General features: G+C 43.9%; 2 protein-coding genes across 2 annotated transcripts; both read left to right on the top strand.

Moving 5' to 3' along the window:
- Positions 1 to 1,481: 1,481 nt before the first annotated feature.
- On the top strand, positions 1,482 to 10,398 carry LOC142803112 (CRISP/Allergen/PR-1-like). The gene is made up of 2 exons (XM_075888216.1): positions 1,482 to 2,210; positions 10,390 to 10,398. Exons 1-2 carry the CDS (start codon positions 1,482 to 1,484, stop codon positions 10,396 to 10,398), a joined length of 738 nt encoding a protein of 245 aa, XP_075744331.1.
- Positions 10,399 to 10,496: 98 nt separating this feature from the next.
- On the top strand, positions 10,497 to 11,378 carry LOC119168585 (CRISP/Allergen/PR-1). The gene has a single exon (XM_037419981.2). The coding sequence runs from the start codon at positions 10,497 to 10,499 to the stop codon at positions 11,376 to 11,378; it is 882 nt and encodes a 293-aa protein (XP_037275878.2).
- Positions 11,379 to 19,593: the final 8,215 nt, after the last annotated feature.

Here is a 19,593-nt window from a genome sequence, read left to right on the forward strand (position 1 = left end):
ACCTGATTGAAAACCAGCTTATCATTCTTGAGATACACTTAGTCATCAGGTGTGCGGCTATCTTTAACGGTCGACCACAGCTGCTTCCTTATTTCCTGAATTCGGAGTGAATAGTATTCCGACAATGAGTACCCAGCGTTCTTAACCTTCCTAGCAGTTTTAGCAGTTCTATTTATTTCACTCAGATAAAAAAATGCATAATAACTGGACGCAATTTGTTAGCTTTCTTTCTGACGAGGTGGTAAATGCGTTCAAGGCTGCTTATCTGAATTCCTAGTTTGTTTTCAAAAATATCTCTCAAAAGAGCTTCTTTCAGAACACCCACGGCTCCAGTTTCACATTGATCCATCCCATAAAGAATCAAATTGTTTCGTCGATTTATATTTTCAACATTTTCCATGTTTTCTCAGTAGAAATTCTGTCTTTTCATGCAACCTTGAGACAACACGCTCACACTCTTCGACCCCTGGTACAGCCTCTGAGCATGACGGAACTTTCTGTTTTATTGAGGCTATAACTTTTTGACAATTTCAGTGGTGTGACATTCTAAGCTTTCCCGCACAAAGTCAAGCTAGCTTTTGGTCTCCCTTTGATTACCTAAAATTGCTGACACTTGCTCAGAAAACGTAGGGCCAGGGTTTAGTTCAATGTCCCCGCTTAACAAAAGAACTACAAAGCACAATGCATCAAAACAATCGTGACACAATCCCACAACACCCTCGGACATGGGACCACAACTAGGCACAAGAAATTTCTCTAAAGGCCTTGACTAGAAGCTTTTAGACGAACCTGCTCAAAAAAGTCCAGCCAGGTTAGCCGCGTCTTCATCTTTAGGTTGGTACCCTGCCCACTGAAAAAAAAAACGCTTGGTGGGTGGTGCCCATGGCGCCGGGTGGTTCGAATGATGACAATGTTACTGCAGTTTTCCCTTGTAGCACAAGATCCTAAATGTATGGCCTCACTTTAGGTTCACAGGACATCAATGGCATCAAGTCCGGCAGCATTCACCGCTAAGGGAAGCCCGATGATGGATGTTGTCATACCGACGTTGAGTTCTTGATAGCGCACTGGTGAATTGCATGCAGCGAAAACCTGCGCAAAGAAGACGAGCCAGTTTAGTCGCGTCTGCATCCTAAGGTTGGTCCCCTTCCAACCCAAGGATAAATGGTAGCTAAAAAATGCTAATGTTTGAGGCATATTCTAGGAATATCATTTGTTTGATCATCCAGATTCCCGACTAGCGCCTAGCAGTACCCATTTTTCACAATTTCAGTATACTTGCTATCATCATCTCTTCGATAAGTAACCATGAAGAAGCGGATATGAAAGCCCAAAGGGTCATTCTGGTGACTCTCTGGCTTTCGTCACTCACAAAACAGAGCCTCCAGGCGTGCCGGGAAGCATACAAGAAGCCGGGGCCCACGCACACCGCCTGCTTACCGCCGAACACGGACTGCACCATTGAGTCAAGACGGGTGAGCATGGCTGAACAGAGAGTCATCCTCGTAACGCACAACGCCTACAGAAGCATGGTGGCCATGGGCAAACTAAGGTACTTTCCCGAAGCCACGAATATGCAGCAGCTGTTCTGGGATGAAGAGCTGGCTTCCGTGGCACAGGCGCTGGCCGACCAGTGTACACCCGACAGCGGAAAGCTTATTCACGATGAACCAGGTGCCCGTTTCACCACCAAGTTTAACTTCACGGGACAAAACTTAGCTTTCCGCGCAAGCAGTGCCCCCTTCAAGGGCCCCGACTGGCGTGGTCGTATCAAAGTGTGGTTCAACGAATACCCGCACTACCCACCGAGTAGATTGGGCAACTTCTCGTCTCGCTCCGGGGATCCTACTGGACACTTCACGCAGCTTGTGTGGGCGACGACGCGCTACTTGGGCTGCGGCTACGTCAGTTACACCGTCGTCGGTTACTCGCGGTTGCCGTACATGGAGCTGTACGTGTGCAACTACGCCGACGCTGGCAACGTCTACACGTTTCCCGTGTACGATGCCGGTGATATGTGCTCAGCTTGCCCCGAAGGCACCACTTGTGTCAAGGAGACCGGACTGTGCTCGTCTCTTCAAGACGGTCGCCAGTCTGGAACAAAGGCGGAGCTCCCAGAAATGCGTCGCGATGAACGCAATGACCACTATGCGTCAACTCAAAAGAGCACAGCACCTGTAAATGACGAGCCATACTGGTCTGCTGCTACGGTGTGTTTGACTTCTGCTGCCTACGATATAATAATGAACTGCTGGGAGTCGGTAATTTGGCAAGGACGCCAAGCAGAACATAATCTATCTTGCCTTTTAACAATTTTCTTCTTGACAGTGACATTCTCCTCCTAAAGACAACAACAAATTATTTTGTACGAGTTACCGTGAGGTCACCAATTATGCGTGGAAATGACATATGTACTGAGATATATATAAACCTTATTATCAAGTTGCCCTCTGGTCAATCGTTCATGTCGAGTTACTTGAGTGCACTTCAGGTTCACTTGTTGGTTACAGGCGTGGTGGTTTCTCTTTTTCTTGTAAATAAATGTGTGATTTACGTTCGACCCTCGTTCAGCGCCTTCATTTGAGAGAACGCGCAATCCTTCCAAGAAGGGTCGGAAAGCCGCGTTGTGCAGCTTGTTGATGTACCTGATGAAGACGGAAGCAAGAAACTCTACGGAGGCAGATATCCAGATGCACCATAGAGATATACTTCTGTTTGTTCGTGTAAATACCCGTAACTACTTTTTCCTATTGTTTTTTCTAGCAATAATAACGGGAAAAACATATTTAAACTGGACGCGCATGCTTAGCTAGATATTACAAACATTCTAATCTTTTTGCGCCACAGTTGTTCTGACTACTTGTCTTAATGATTCATATTATTGTCTTCATCATGCCTCTGCTTTGTGGAAAAAGGTCAGTTTTATTGCAAGACGCCATTGTGACATTTAGATTCTATGACAACTCATACAATTTCACGCGAAGAAAGGCTATCAGCTAATTTCGGTAGGTATTTTGTGGTGAAACTCGACCAGAAGAAACGGCTTTTCAGCTAGCGAAGAGGTTGTCGTGCTGTCTACCACTTTAAGGCTAAGTGCTGAGGGCCTAAAAACGTAAAAATGCACAAGCCGTGTGCTGATCTAAACAGAAATACTTCACCCGACAGCGCGCTTTTGGTAAAAGTTTGCAGTTTCTCCCCAAGGAAGCTTTGAAGCCTCCTTGTTGCAGCCTGGTGCATGCGATCCATCCCTCAACGGAACCAGCCAACACATTTCATGTGTGCTTGAGCCCCTCCCTCCTGCAGCCACCTCAAGCTATCGTTTGAGGTCGCTCGCATACGCAGCACTCTCATACATAATGCGCAAAGCGATGATTTTAGTGTCTTATATCCCTTAATAGGCCATTGTGCAAGCTGATAAAGCCTAAGATGGCAACGCATCCTCTACAAATGAAATTACGAGGAAACTTGAAAGCACAATTTACCCTTACTTTTCTTGTAGGATTCTTCTGGGAGGTTGCTTTTGTGGGATACGAAAGATTATGGCGATGGAAATACACAAAACCCATGACCACATGAGCCATAATTGATTGATTGATGCCATAATGCATCAAACCTCATGGTAACTACTCCCTATCCTTTCTTTTTGGCAATCAATTGATTTCGTTTTGCACGACCACACCTTGTGAACTCGCTTGAACAATGTGGCAGTAGATTGTTTATTGTGGAGTTGCCGATAGACCATCGTGGCGCCAGGGCTATTTGATGTCGTCTGTCCATAGTTAGCCTAACAGATGCTGTCAGTGGATGCAGGCTTCAATATGCATGCAAATGACGGTATAGGTCGGCATATTCACCCAGGAGCCGACCCACTAAAACTTGAATTGAGTCGTGAGCCTGTGTCTCAATGTGTGTCAGTGAGCAATATTTTATTGAGTCTGTGTCCGAGTGGGTCCAGTTGAGTTAACAATTGGTGAGTCTGGGTCTTAGTGAGCCCTAAGTGCAGCATATAATTTTTGAAAGAGTATGAGTGAGGTTCACTTTTTATAGACAATGCATGGTTCTATTTAATCACCTATCAGTATTACTATACCCCTTTATCGGCTTAAGGTTGTACTGCAGCCTGATCACACATATCTAAAACGCACTACTGTTCTTGTGCCACCTAAATGTTTTTTGATAATAGGCGTGAGCTAGAGGTGGAGGAGAGGGCAAATACTTTCTCCCACAACTCTTTCACGAGACGTTATTATATAAATATCTCGTATGGGACGCATATTTAATTAGAAACTCCTGACTGATCGCAACCGAGGATACCTCGTATTTCAAGCTACAAGTTCAAAAAGTGCACCGTAGAGCACCCAATATGCGGGACATTGGAATGAAAGGGCGTTTACACTTTGGTTAGCAAAGCTAATTCTACGCCAGTGAACTCATGCTCACCAAATGCAGGCAGTCAAATCCTTGACGAAGTATGGAGAAATGATTTTCCTAAACCAACTTTTTGTCATGTTCTAGCCATAGATGCTCCGGTAATAATACATCTCCCCTCCTTTCGTAGACATACTCACCCAAGTGAAGATTTAGTGTGGGTCTGCAGGAGTTCGGCTGAGCAATATGTTGACGAGTTTGAGTTCGAGTGGATTGATAAAAATGTTTTGTGAACCTAAGTCCGTGTGAGTACAGTTGAGGAACATTTCACTGACTCTGAGTCCGAGTGAGTTCTCAGAGCAAAAGGGATTACTTGAGTGTGTCTGAGCGAACTCAAAATTTTGTCGACTCTTGAGTGAGGGTACCGTCGAGTTGGTGCCTCGGTCACCCCAAAGAACAAGCACCTGAAAACGCCTTGGATACTTGACAGTGCTGGAGCGTTCAGATGTAGCTTTAGAGGTCAAATTGTAATAGAGAACTGTAATAAAAAAATTGGTTCCTTATCGGCATGTAATCTGCAAATGTCGTCGAAAGACGATAGTCTTGCGTGTGTAGAGAGTGAACAATCAATTTGATGCTCTGCGCAAGAAAATCGGTGAATGGTATTTTGGAGGCGCTGCGTTAGAGTACCCCGAGCGTGCAGCGGAGGCGAACCAACGCATTAATTTACGTCACACGTGAGACATGAGCGCCACCTGGCAGTCTTCTTGCAAAACGAAGCGTGTGGCTTTGAGACGGGTGTGCGCACCTGTCTCAGAAGTAATAAGGTGAGGAACGTAAGGCGACGGGTAGGTGCACCACCATCGCGTCTAAGCAAGGCGTTGGAAAGATTCACCTTTTCATGCAAGCGTTGCATGGTCAGCGCAGCGTGATAAGCGCTACGGCCCTTAAAATTACCTATATATGCACTTTCAAGTAAAAGAAGCACACGCAGAATATATACGTGTTGTTATGGTGCCCCAGACTTGCGCAAATTGCTTGTTAATTGACAATTGGACAAGTATGAACGCTAAACCCTGAGCAACATTGGTGGGTGCTGCGGATGGTGCCGGCCGTTTAAGTACACGGTGCCATTAAGAGTGGACGAACAGACAAATGTACAGACAGACATACAGACAGACAGACAGACAGACAGACAGACAGACAGACAGACAGACAGACAGACCAAAATGTTTGCGTCGAAGGTCCCCAAGAAAGAATATCGCCTTTAAAATCACAGCATATCCACGGAGTGAATGATGATGAGTGGGGTGAACCACCCATCCGTACGTCCGTCTTTCCGTCAGCGCGTCTCCGTCCGTCATGCCTCACTCGATCTGTGTGTGCATTCATCCGTCCGTCTGTTCGTGCGTTTGTCCATCCACCTGATCATCCATGTTTCTGTCTGTCCATCCAGGCGTCCTTCAGTCTGTTTGTCTCTTCGTTCGTGCGTCCATCTGTCTGTCTGTCTGTCTATCTGTTTAGCGAACACTCAAAGTACTGCCACCTTGTACCTTTTCATAATATATTTATTAGACACAAGTACCGCCATCCAGCGGACGTTCTCAGGACTAAACAAAGGTGGCTGCTACGACGACGACACAGACATTCGACCCACGACGTAAGAAGCTTCGCCGTAAAAGAACTCTTAATCTGCACGCATGTGCATGTGTAATATGCAAGTGCCACCTGATTCATTAAGAAGTTTCTTTACGACTGATTAAATGTACGACTGAATGTATGATTTCAATAATAGATTTGATGGTTGGCGTTGATTGATAGAAAATTTCTACGTGCACTGCCCCTTCAGTTTCAATAAAAAATACAAATAACAAGATGTAAGTTAGTCGTTTGATGGCATAAAGCACCCTAATTTTGCGAGGCAGGTAGGAAATCACTGTCATTATTCATGATTTCGTGAAAAGCAGAGTACTTAGTAAGCATGTGTAAGACATGGGCACTTCATTAACCTGATATCGCTGAAGATCTCATCTCGTCGAAAATCCGGCGTCACCATCGAAGTCGGTGTAGTCGTCATTCTCAAAAATAAATTTATCAAGAATAAATTTGAGAAATAAATTTCTCAAAATAAATTTTTCTTTGAAAAATAAATTTTTCATTCCCAAAAATAAATTCTCAAAAACTCCGTGTTCTAGTGAGGATTGAACCCGGCTCGTTTCTTTTGCGTGGCAAGCGGTTGTTCTACCACAGTGCCACCTATTTTTTGTGGTATGGAGCCAGACTGTGCACTCTTGACCGTAAAGCTACTTCGATTTCCGGGTGTTTTCAGATATATAATATAAGCGCTCATTTTCCTTATGGTGTTCAGTGTACTAGCCATCTTGACAGGGCTCTAAATTTTTGTGGGCATGATGTATTGATTTTCGGGGCTTCAATTGCGAGAACGCTGGATATTGTACACTCGCGAGAGCTCTAACCAGCCCTAAAATACATCTAAAATTCACTAGCAGGAATCTTTCTGTATCTTCGTGGTCGATCATTGCTTGTTTCACCAATGGCGACCATTTTCCGGTGATGTATAATATTGCCGATCCAGTGAAATTAGCTGCTGAGAAAGTTATTACCTTTATAAACTACACCGAATTCAAGAATTGCTTGGTGTCAACAATTTCTTCATTATCCAATGCGTCTGATGAAGAAAAATTAAAGAAAATTTGTCGTATTTCAGGAACTTCTAGAAATGACTCGGAATTCATTGTTCAAATACAAGAAAAATTATTCGTTCAACCCTTCGTGGAACGTGGATTCTTCACGAGAAAATAGAAGAAAGGAAGGAGACCGGAAAAGCTTCCTACGTAACCACTGTTCGAAAAATTGTAGTGACTACAACTTACACCAAACCATAATCAAACACATAGTAACTGAAGCAAAAGATGAGTACGACGATAGTTATAGCGGGAGAACAAAACGACAACACAGAGACAAGAAGGACACGAAGACACGAGCGCTAACTTCCAACTGAGGTTATTGTGCAGAGCGCGAAAATATATAGAGGAGACAGTAACCATGTGGCAAAAACCATTTGGTACAAATAGCAGAACATGAGTAAGAGAAAAACAATAACAAAAACACTCGCGCCAGCTCGCGAGAACAATAAACTCAGCTGGAAATTAGCGCTCGTGTCTTCGTGTCCTTCTTGTCTCTGTGTCGTCGTTTTGTTCTCGCGCTATAACTATCGTCAAGCCATACGATCTAGCCCAAGCTGCCACACTTCTGTGAGTACGACATTAAGAACTACGATTTTCTATCGAAAGCCAAATCTAAAAGCGCGCCTCTCAAATTTCTTCGTAATAAAAAAATCCTTCATAGTCCAAACATAGATTATTCAGTGTTAGCTGACGAAGAAATCAAACAAGTGCTGAACTATATAGTGAGTGGCCTAGAAAAGAGATACTCATTTCCCCTATCACCTTACAAGAAATTTAAAACACACACACGAAGTCCTGATTTCAGTGAGATATCAATGGTAAAGCTGGCCACGGCTATATGCAAGGACATCGAAATCCTACACCACATAATGACGAAACACCACAAAAAATTTTCAAAACGCTTTTCAATGAGGCTCCTGGTATTTCAGTGACTACAGGGAACCATTCTATAAAGTGCTGATGAATTCCTTCTAGTTAGAAAACTGGTAAAATATTTCCAGTTTCTAGAACAACTGCGCAGAATACAGCCTAAACAATATCAGACCCAGTGCGCTACCTTCCGATCTGCTTAAAATAATAAAAGAATGCTTTATGCTCGTCTCGTTTACTTAGTAGAAGGCTAGAAACATTGTGGACCTATTCTAAAGTAGCTTTAAACCAGGATGCTCCATTTAGTCTGTTCGTGTGGACTTGGAGGGTTCTATAAACTAGCGCACAATCGCAGGAAACAGCAGCCCTGGTAACATTGGATAGCTCAAAAGCCTACGATAGCGTAGAACATAAAATACTATTGGATTAAATATACCACGACAGCCCTAATTATATGGTTAGGTGGTTTAGTGAGTTTTCACATGGAAGGTTATTTTATTTCTCACTAAAAGGTCATTTCTCAAATTTACATTCACAGTCACAAAGAATTTCTGAGGAAGCAGTTAGCTCAGCTCTTCTTTTTATGATATTACTAGCCACAATTCTCAGTCATGATGGATTACACACTTATGTATATGCAGACGATATCGCCTTTTTCGCCTCAGATACTGATATACATTCTCTATACTCTTGCTTAATTCTTATATGTGCACCATTGAAAATTGTTTAAAGACCATCCATTTATGTAATAATGTTAAGAAGTGCAATTAGAGTTTTTATTTTGAACAACCATGTTACTATCACACTGACGTGTAGCCTGTAGAATATGCCACAAGTGGATTAGGTCAAATATCTGGGAATAATTTACCATAAAAACCTCCTGTGGCAAACGCACATTGAACACATTGCCAAGAAAGAAGTACGGGCTCTAGGAGTCCTACGAAGGCTATGCAACAGTACATCGGAGATGTGAGGAGACACACTGAGTTTGATACACAAAATATACGTACGCCCCGCTTCAGAATTTGACTGCTTTATGTTCAAGTGCACCAGCTTATAAATTGCGTCCTCTGGTACTTCTTGAAAGAGAGGCCCTTACTTTGTGCCTTGGATTACCGAAATTCGTCGCCAATAATGGTCTGTCCTTAAAGGAAAGTTTGCCCTCTATTTTGTGCAGATTCAGGATACTAACGGTACAAATATTTCTGAAGTTTTTTGAGTATCCTACAAACGAAAATATTATTTTAAGCACCAGCCAGTTTTTCCTCTCTTATGGGCCTCAGTTTCGGACTGCACGGGTGGGATAGGTACAATCACTCGTTGCTCCATAAAATGTTAAACAGTGCAAAATACCTCTCATAAAGTATGCAAGACAGAGTCTAGAAAATATTTTTGATGATATATATCAGAATAATGCAAAAACTTTGTCTTCACTGTTAATAAATGGCCTTCTGCAATGGCATTTAAAAAAGATAGATAGATATAATAAGTATCATAGCTACAGATGCCTCCCAATCTGAAAATAAATCTGGGATAGGCATGTCTTTGAGACCTTCAACTGGTACTTCTCATGAAGACTTCCCGATTTCTTGTCAGTATTCTTGGCAGAATTTCATTTCTGGCGATGACTATGGCTCTGAAAAATCTCAGCCCATGAGCCTCACTTTTGGTCATAGTTACAGATTTGTTACATTTGTGTTCAGCGCTCACTTCTAATAGCATTTCGTGTTAATAACACGCGTTTCATTTTCTGGTCTCGACTTATACAACTTTCATCAGATTGATCTGGGTTCCGGGACACAAAGAAATAAAAATGAATGAAGTGGCGGAAACTCAGGCGAAAGCCGCTCTCAGCCGATAAATACTTTCAATTATCCCCACAGCAGCACTCATAAAGTGACATATTGCGAAAGCTTGCCAGAATATAAAACTCTGGTAAAAGAATAATCACTCAACTAAACGAATATCGACACCTCTTGTTCCTTTGGCGCAGAAGGTTCCAGTCAATACTCAAAGAAGTCATTTTTACTAAGTTACGTGGTAGAGTTCCTAAACTAATATTACCTACATTGAGCTGGTCTGGCTCTATGACCTCTTTGCGCATTGTGTAACAAGGATGAAACAATCGAGCATTATGCTTTGTCTGCAGTTCCTTCAAGTCACTTAGGAAACACGTACTTAAACTGGCTTTTTTTTTAATAGGATCGAATTTTAATATTTTTTATTCTCTCCTTGGGAGCCTCCTCATTAGCTACTCGACACCGGGATACGTGTTCTGCTGTAGAAATATTTTTTAATCAAATAAAGGCGATTTTGATCGCAAATCTGTCAAACAGTAAAATTTATCCCTCTTCTAAGCATAATATGTATAGTTCATTAGATTTACAAATAGTATGTGATCCCCTTCTACCCCAATACACGTTTCTTGGCCCTTCCTCCACAGAGGGTGTGATTCATACATTTAGGCCATCATCATCATCAGGCAGAAGAAGCAACGGCGACGCTATGAGAACACGGATGATCGTATTCACGACTTTTTGGTTATCGTCGATGGTTGCAAGCAGTGTCCAGAAATGCCTAGAGGAGTACAAGCAGCAGAGGCCCACGCACACCGCCTGCTTGCCGCCCAACAAGGAATGCACCATTAAGGCCAGCCGCGTAAGCAAAGCCGACATCAAACTCATCCTCAAAACGCACAACCACTATAGAAGCATGGTAGCCATGGGCAAACTCAAAAATTTCCCGCCGGCCACCAACATGCGGCAGCTCCTGTGGGATGAAGAGCTCGCTTCTGTGGCGCAGGCCAAGGCGGACCAGTGCACGAACGCCGATGGAGAACTGCATCACGATAAGGCCGCAGACCGGTTCACGACCAAGTTCAAGTCAGTAGGGCAAAATTTGGCCTTCCAGAAAAGCAGTGCCTCATTCGGGGGAACTGACTGGCCTGGTCAGATCAAGGCTTGGTTTGACGAGTACGACCACTACCCACCGGCCAGCGTGAATAGCTTTGCACCTCCTTCCGGTGAGCCGACGGGGCACTTTACGCAAGTTGTGTGGGCCCTGACAGGCTACGTTGGCTGCGGCTACACCGACTACACCGTCGCCGGCGCCAAGGAGATGCCGTACATGCAACTCTACGTCTGTAACTACGGCACAGCAGGCAACGTGCTGACGCGTCCTATTTACCTGACTGGGGCAGTCTGCACCGCATGCCCCAAAGGCACCACCTGTGTCAAGAAAACCGGATTGTGTTCCCCTCCTGAAGCAACTGCAGACCTCGACGAACGGGACACTGGGAGCGAGAACCGTGAAAAAAGCACCGTTAAACCTTCCCCTCCGTATCGAAAGAATGGTGCCGGCATAACCTTTACGCCAAATCGGCACGCAATCTTTGGCATATTTGCTGCGACCTATTTAACCGTGTTTACCTAGTTTCCGTTCCTCAACTGAACGCAATGCTCTGATCCAGTACTGACGATTGCAACGTTTTCTTACGGCCCCACAGTGGTGCCTTTATAGAACTGCTTCTAATACCGAAGGAAGTACCAGTAAAATGGGGTTTCAATTTATGATACAATGCTTTAGATTAATGCTTGTCACTGTGGCCTTAATAATAACAATAAAGTGCTTGTTTGCGTCTACACGTTGGTTTCTAGAAATAATATATCTTGAAATGTTCTGTAGAATGCATTTTTACGGCGGTGTGAGCATGAGCCGGTTTATGCGACACTGTGAAATAGCGCTAATATCTAAGGTCCACACTAGGAACACCAGCTGTTTTTCTTGCGTCCTGACTAGTGCTTTCTAACATTATGATCTCTATAAGTGCGTGAAATTTACATTACCAGATGTGAATAGTCTGGGGCTTCAATTTAAAAAAAAAGCGGAAATGTCAAGACAATTAATGGTGTACTTTATGACTGTCGTCATCAACTGTATACAGCGAAATTGGTTATCTAGTTATGTACGCTAGGTTATGCCGTAGTACTTCAGAAAACTAATTGGAGAATCCAATGAAACTACACGCAACAGTTGGCGGTTGGCATTCCCAGAAGGCAAACGTATGATGAAACTTGTGCCCGGAATGCGGCGCATCTAACTTCGTTAAACGTGGTAGTGCCATTACCAAAGCAGCCGTGAGGAGCACACTATATCACTCAGAAGCAAAATGAAAAATTGGACAGGTTTCACAGAGCATCGGGATGGACGTCATGCGAAGCATGCTGCGGGAAGCTGACCGTGGGGAATTTTTTAATTGAGCCAGACGTTACGAAATCAAGCTAGAGGTATGAACGCATGTTGAACGCAGAGAAATATGTCGTATAGCTACGTATTTGTCAACGTGGCTTTTGGGGGTAGTCGGTTATTTGCTTCGAAAGGCGGCATAGCGTTAACACACACGAACTAGAAATAGATGACAAAACGAGTGCCACTTTCAACTGATTGTTGAAATCAATTGAATTAGTTGAAAGTAGTGCTTGTTTTGTCATCTCTTTCTTGCCCATGCGTGTTGGTGCTATGCCCCTTTTTGCAGTCTTGTATGTTCTAAATGGCCAGTTGTTTATAGTTTCGTAATGATGCCAACAGCAACATGGCTATTACCAACGCCAGAAGTGGTAAACTGGTAAGCACACTGTGCTTGCGGTGATGAAAGCCATAGTTCTATATAGACCAACTTCAATGCATGGCGCTGAAGTAAACAATTAGCGTTGATTTGACGTGACGCCTGCATTGTAGGAGTGCATATGTAACGTTTATAAAGCGAGGCGTACCACCACTGTAACCACAATTAACGTTTCACCAACACAATTTTGCAATGGATCTATTGCCAATGCAGGTCTGAGACCTCACTTGGCTCTGTCAGATAATACTTGACTGCCACGCAGAATGATTGGGTTCAATTCCTGCAGAGGCCCTGATAGTTATTCGCTACCGATAACTAGTTTTTGTTAATGCTCTCGCATATAAATTACCGACGCCTGTTGTCGTCGTTCCACAGTCATCATCATCATCATCATCATCATTCTGACTACGTCCACTGCAGGTCACAGGCCTCTCCCATGTTCCGCCAGTTAACCCGGTCCTGTGCTTGCTGCTGCCAATTTATACCCGCAAACTTCTTAATCTCATCTGCCCACCTAACCTTCTGTCTCCCCCTAACCCGCTTCCCTTCTCTGGGAATCCAGTTAGTTACCCTTAATGAACAGCGGTTATCCTGTCTACGTGCTACATGCCCGGCCCATGTCCATTTCCTCTTCTTTATTTCAACTATATTCTTAACCCCCGTTTGTCCCCTAATCCACTCTGCTCTCTTCTTGTCTCTTAAGGTTACACCTACCATTTTTCTTTCCATTGCTCGCTGCGTCGTCCTCAATTTAAGCTGAACCCTCTTTGTAAGTCTCCAGGTTTCTCCTCCGTAGCTAAGTACCGGCAAGATACAGCCGTTCCACAGTAGTTATATACTATCAGAGAGGTTTACAATAGCGCACCGCAATTCCTTGCGGTGTGGTCACTGCTGCTACGCATGCGTCTAAACGCGAGCCGCCATTCGCGCTTGCAGCCAGCTCGCAGAAATTTCGAAATAGCGTGCGGCTCGTGCGGCTCGTGCGACCAGCGAAGCCCCAAAGTACAGGTGTTCAGGCTATAAGTACCTTTCATGCATTTGATTTTTAGGGAGGGGTGAAGTCACTAGATTTTTTCCTAGGGCGCAAAAGTGCATACAGGCCAGTAGACAAAATTTTTCTGCGTGAGGGGCCGAGGGGAGGGCACCTGTTGAAGACCGTGAAAAATCCGTACGTTTAAAATTTATTTTTGGTAAAACATACCCTTTTACCTGAACGTTGTATGGGGAACGGGGGCCCTTAGCCAACCCCTGTCTCGCCTGGCTACGAGCTCTCCCGTTTACCGGGGTCCAATGTATGCAGGTGTTTGAAGTAATGTGTTTGACGAAGTACGCGACGGTGTTCTCACGTTATTCACGTCATGACCAGACAGTCGTATTCGTCAAACACTTTTACCCTCCCATAATAATTTTCCTCTACCCACATGTTAGAGTGGGGATCACGAGAGCACCCAGACGTAAGCGAACTGATAGATAGATAGATAGATAGATAGATAGATAGATAGATAGATAGATAGATAGATAGATAGAAACGCCCCAACAACCGGCAGTTAGCCACGAAATGCTTCCCATTTAATACTTTTTGTTGATTTAAATGTTAAATTTATCATAAGGAACAGCAGCGACATAGCAACGGCGCAAGAAATTCCCACGCTCGAACGCAGATGCGTTCTCTGATAGCGTAGCCTGGTGGTCTTTTTTCGTGAAGAAAAGAGAAAGCCGTTGTAAAAAGGTTGTTTCGAGTTTGATGCTCTGACTCAGAAAATGCTTAAGAAAGGGACGAATGGTTAAATTCACATTGTCGCTTATGCATTCGCACAAGGTGACTTAAAGAAAGCCTAAAGAGCAAAACAATTTTCGTCCTATTGGTAAACAAATCTTTCACACTACAAAAAACACCCTGTTTTCGGCGAAAAATGCTTAGTAAGTGAGAAAGCGCCCCCCCCCCCCTAAAAAAAACTGTTCGTTGTGACGTCACCTGGAAATTTCTGCACCATTCACCATGACTTCACATATTTTTTGACGGCGCCTACTAGGGCCTGCGCAGTTACTGATGGGTAAAGGTGGAGTGCATTGTCCTCTGAGTGGGCCAAGGACTTACCATACTAAATTTCAGAAAAGTTTGTTGAGTGAATGGTGCCTGATTACGGTCACTACACAATGGAATTCATGTCGTCATGCAAGGTGATTATGACACCAAATTTAACATTAAAACTCTCAAATTCATTTGTACACTTATTATAAACGTATGATGATGAAATCAATTACATTAGAGTTCTCGCAGAGAAATGTGTCAGTCCAAACCAATTCATTATTTATTTTAGTGTCCTTTAAAAGGATGTGGAAGGAGAGTTCCGTCCTATTTTTTTTCGCAGTGTACTCTATTGACCCCCGTCTGCCACTCGTGGAAGCTTTCTGAATCCAACGTGGTTTTGCTCCTGCACAAGTATCGGCCCCACTTTGTCCGAGATGACGTCATGTAATGAAGTCATCACGGAGGTTAGGTTATGCAACATCACGACGGTAAAAGCATCGCATTTTGACAATTCGCCGTATTCCTCTAAATGGCACCGATGGTCACTGCATGCTTCGAATGAGGCCTCTAAGACTGCCGCTTTAAAGGTGCTCATGAAGCGGCAGAGATCATCAGACTGTCTGGGCCTTTCGGCCATTCTTTTTTTCTCTCTTCATTGCAGATGAGTTCGGTTTCTTGCAATATATATTCGGTGGCGTTTTTATTTTCATATGTAGGTCACAGGACGTGAGTAAACGCGCGATATTTCTTTTTTCATTTGAGGATGAATGTGAACCGCTGGTGAGTCACGCTAATCTCGACTGCCGAGTGACTGGCGCCGAAGATAACAAACACCCACACAAGCCCTAAAACTTTTGCCGACAAGCAACACATGTCCATGGCGTGTTTCCAAACTGACATTCGATCGCGTAACATGTGCCTATACGCACAGAATGTGGTAGAAGTCGTTCCACCGCTACTTAACGTGACTCTCAACAATTTGTCATGGCATAGCGCGCCCCTCCGAAGTAGAAATTTGAAGCCACCTATCGACCCTGGACGGGGCCCGGTGACCTGCACTATACCGTGGGGCCCCACGTGAAAGGGCTTTCAGACGCAGTAAACAAGCAGCTATTTCATCAATAAAATTTGTTCACTCTCTCTAGGTGCATAAGAATGTCTATAGCGTGCTTTTATAACGCAACAAACAGAGGGACACGGTGCCTATTATCATCCTGTGGAAACTAGGGCCAAGTCGCACCACCCTTTAAGACGCGTTTACCGGTCTCGTAGAGTACAGATTTCGCAGCAAATTTACCGTTACGCAGGAAGCCATTAGAACTAGTGTTGGGCTGAATACTTGCACTGAGTGCGTGCAGTTAGCAGACGTAGTTTCCACGCAACGCCACTTACAAGTGTACTTATCACTTATGTCAAACGACGACGACAGCTAGCAACGCAGGCAGCCTTGTGCGCGTTTGTACCAGCTGCTTTGGAAGTGTCGAACACAAACGCGCGTACGCTGCAAGACTGCATTTATCGCCGCTAACGCTTGCAGTGTTCGTGCGAGTGTCTCTTTCTGGCCTCCTTTCATGAAGAAAGATGCACTTGTCCTATTTTTGCTTGTTTTTTATGGCACCGTTTAATGTTCTTACGTATATTTGCACCATTCACCTCTTTGCAAACTGTATGCTGGAGCTGGCGGTCCTCTGCCACATCAACCGTTACTGTAGCGCAATTCCATCAATAACGTGTTCTGCCCGAGTTTGTGTGCTATGCTCTACAAACTTTTCTTTAAATCACTGTGCCGTTTCATCATCAAATAATTTCCACCGTTCTGTGTGTTCTCGAGGATAAAAGTACACAATAATAGTATTTTACTAACACCAATTGGAACATTCCTATCGTCTGCAATTTTCTGTGTGTTCTCGAGGATAAAAGTACAAAATAATAGTATTTTACTAAAATTAATTGGGACATTCCAATTGGCTGAAATTTTGGTAATGTTTTTCATGGTAAACCAAAGCATGGCGCGCAATGTTGAGGAGATGCAATGATGTACACTCAGTGAAGGAAGGCGTGTTGTTCGATAGCTAATGCCCTTTTAATTGAAGAAGTGTAACTTAAACACACGAGCGACCTTCAGAAACTGATGAAGTAGTAACTCAATGCAACAGGCTGCCTCAAAAAGTACACCTGATGACTGTTCGGGCGAGTTGGTAGATCTGCATCGGAAGACCGCGCACACATCAGCGCTCGTGGCGACGGTTCCTTTCTTATTCTTTGTGTTCGTATGCGGGCGTGGTCTTAAAGGGGCACTAAATGTAATTATTGAGTCGAAGTTGATTATTGAAACAGCTGTCCATAAGCCTCGCAATGCTACTTTCGAGCCAAGGAAGTGCTTACTTTAAAATAAAATCACGTTTAAAAGGTCCTCATCGCATAAGCAGAGCGAAAGTAGTGGGAGCCACAGTAGCAACAACAGCCAATGTTTTGCAAGCTTGGAGGCTATGACTCAGCTTGCTTGGTTCAAGTAGGCCCCGCTAGATGGAACCACCGATCCAGACTAACGAACCGAAAAGTGAATTTCTGAACCACTCTAGCCATTCCCCATAGTAATGCCAGACGGTTCATTTACTGCGAAAGTTGTTATGAGATCACTACACGGGTCACGTGTGGCGCCGTAGCTGTCCGCCGCTGCTGCCGATATCCGTAACCACTATCGCGCGAAATGAAAAAAACAACAATTACTACATCAAGCACCGAGGACACAGTGGTATTCGAACGCAGGCCCCCTGCGTGAAAGCCCAGTAACCTACCACTTATCCACGCTGGCGCCGGGCATCGTTTGCAAAATGGCCTTAGCCAGGCTTGATGTCGGAAAAGAAATCGCGTTATAGGAGTAGTAATGTGTTTTAGAACAGCAAAGGAACAACCAGGGGTCACACATTACCACTCAGTTGCGCAACGAGTGGGTCGTCAAAACGATAGTTATAGCGCGAGAACAAAACGACGACACAGAGACAAGAAGTACATGAAGGACACTTGTCTCTTGTCTCTGTGTCGACGTTTTGTTCTTGCGCTATAACTATCGTCATGCCATACCAACTAGCCCAAGCTGCCGCACTTCTAGGTCGTCAAAAGCTCAAAATTTTCACCTATCAACTCTGACGCATACCCACTGTGGGGGATTGTGGAGACTTGTCTTGTATTGTCTCCTAGGAGATCTTGGCTCATACCCACATGGGGGATTGGCCACACTGTACCTCATTATAGATAATTTTTACAACGCTTGCTAAAATTAATAAAGAGAAATTAGATAGGAACAATAATAATGTTCCTTTGAAAAAACGTGAAAAAATTGCAGAAGAATGCGATAAACCAGAATATATAAAACAAATTAACAAGAATGAGGAAGGGGGAAGAAAGAATTAGATATATCTGGCAGTACCACTAGCAGCGTATCCTTCCGGTTGCCTGAATGAATTTATGTAGCGCTGACAGAATAGCACTGTCGCCCACACCCAACTGAGACTACCAAAGCTTCTGGCATAATTCTTCGCCGTCGTCAACCACAGCACAAAAAAAATTGCACAGAGTTCCTTGCAAGTGTGAAGCGTGTACCACGCTTTTTTGGTGAAGCGTGTACCACGCTTCACCAAAAAAGGGAGAAAGATGGCATAGTGAGTGCCTGCCTACTAAACAATGATTTATGGCGTAGTTGGCGCTCTGCAAACGTGCTTGCTGCAGCTATCCAGGAACTATTACGAGCTTTCGCTGTGACAGTGCTCAGCGCTCCGCCCAAGCCTGGTGTTTTTTTAAGAACCAGACAGAAACGAACAATCAGCATTTCATAACGTCTTATGATAAACGTACGGTTCTTTTTTATTGCAGCTAGCAAAATACTAGTGAGTAATTGTATTGGGACGCTCTCATGTTATCGGGATCATTTCGCGCTTGTGGCGCACGTCATGTGATATATTTGTCTTAATTTCTTAGTAAGCAAGGCACTGCTGCTGTTGATAATGTTGCCATTTTAGACGTTGTAATACATTGAGCTCTCAGTCAGACATAAATTGTCACTCGCTACGTTGGGTGAGAGCACCAGAGAAAATACGGAAGTGTGTCTCGTCTACAGAGGCTGGCCTGGGTGAAAAGAACTGAAGAAGGCTGCGTGCTTCCCAATGGAAAGCTTGTGAAGGCAATGTCCGCGTGTTATATTGCCGGTATTTTGGGACGGTTCAGGAACTCTAAGGAGCCGACTGGGGCCGCTAGCTTAGTATCACGGCCTGTGCCTGAATTTCAGAATCCGAAAGCGCGTTCTTATGTTTCTTATTAAGGCGCATGGAGATTAATGCGCGCAAAGCTTATCTTCGTAAAGATAGGTGACTTTGCGAAGAGCGTGTAATCATGATGGTTGTAAAGAGATGTTGCGTATACACGTGGTTCATTGTTTCTGGAATGAACATTGGTGTACGTTAGCACCTCTGCGTGTAACGTCTTTCTCTGTCTGCGTTTTTTCGTGCGCTGTAGACCCAGACAACAGATGACATCTTATGGTCATCCTTAAATGGTGCACACGTCCTTGTTCACTTGGCAGCATCCTGAAAATGCCCAGGTCACCACTTTCAGGATTATCCTTGAAGTGTTTCAATGGGCGGAGGCTTCAGGACAGCAACCAGCTTAGCTGTTCACGAATAGAGATTACAGGATTTGTGCAATGAACACCATTTCACTGCAGAGTTATAAAAAATGCATCTAGTAATATCACAAAAATGATGATTGCCGACGCACACGTTTTCACCTATATCAAATGAATACATATATTCATCGTTGACACTATGGTGCACAATGCTTAGTTATTTGTGCTGTTTAAAATGCACTAGTTAGGGGTAAAATAAGCCTCGCAAAGTTAAAATTTGTCCATTTTAATTACGCTAATGACTGCTGCTTTGCAGCCTGCAGTTACAAAGTGTTTCGATGAATCTAATAATAGCTATAAATGGGTTCAC

The sequence above is a fragment of the Rhipicephalus microplus genome, chromosome 3 (genome assembly GCF_043290135.1).
Source record: "Rhipicephalus microplus isolate Deutch F79 chromosome 3, USDA_Rmic, whole genome shotgun sequence".
Classification (NCBI taxonomy): Eukaryota; Metazoa; Arthropoda; class Arachnida; order Ixodida; family Ixodidae; genus Rhipicephalus; species Rhipicephalus microplus.

Coding starts and splice junctions, on each gene's coding strand:
- LOC142803112 (XM_075888216.1), top strand. CDS start 1,482: ATGGCTGAACAGAGAGTCATCCTCGTAACGCACAACGCCTACAGAAGC.
- LOC119168585 (XM_037419981.2), top strand. CDS start 10,497: ATGGTTGCAAGCAGTGTCCAGAAATGCCTAGAGGAGTACAAGCAGCAG.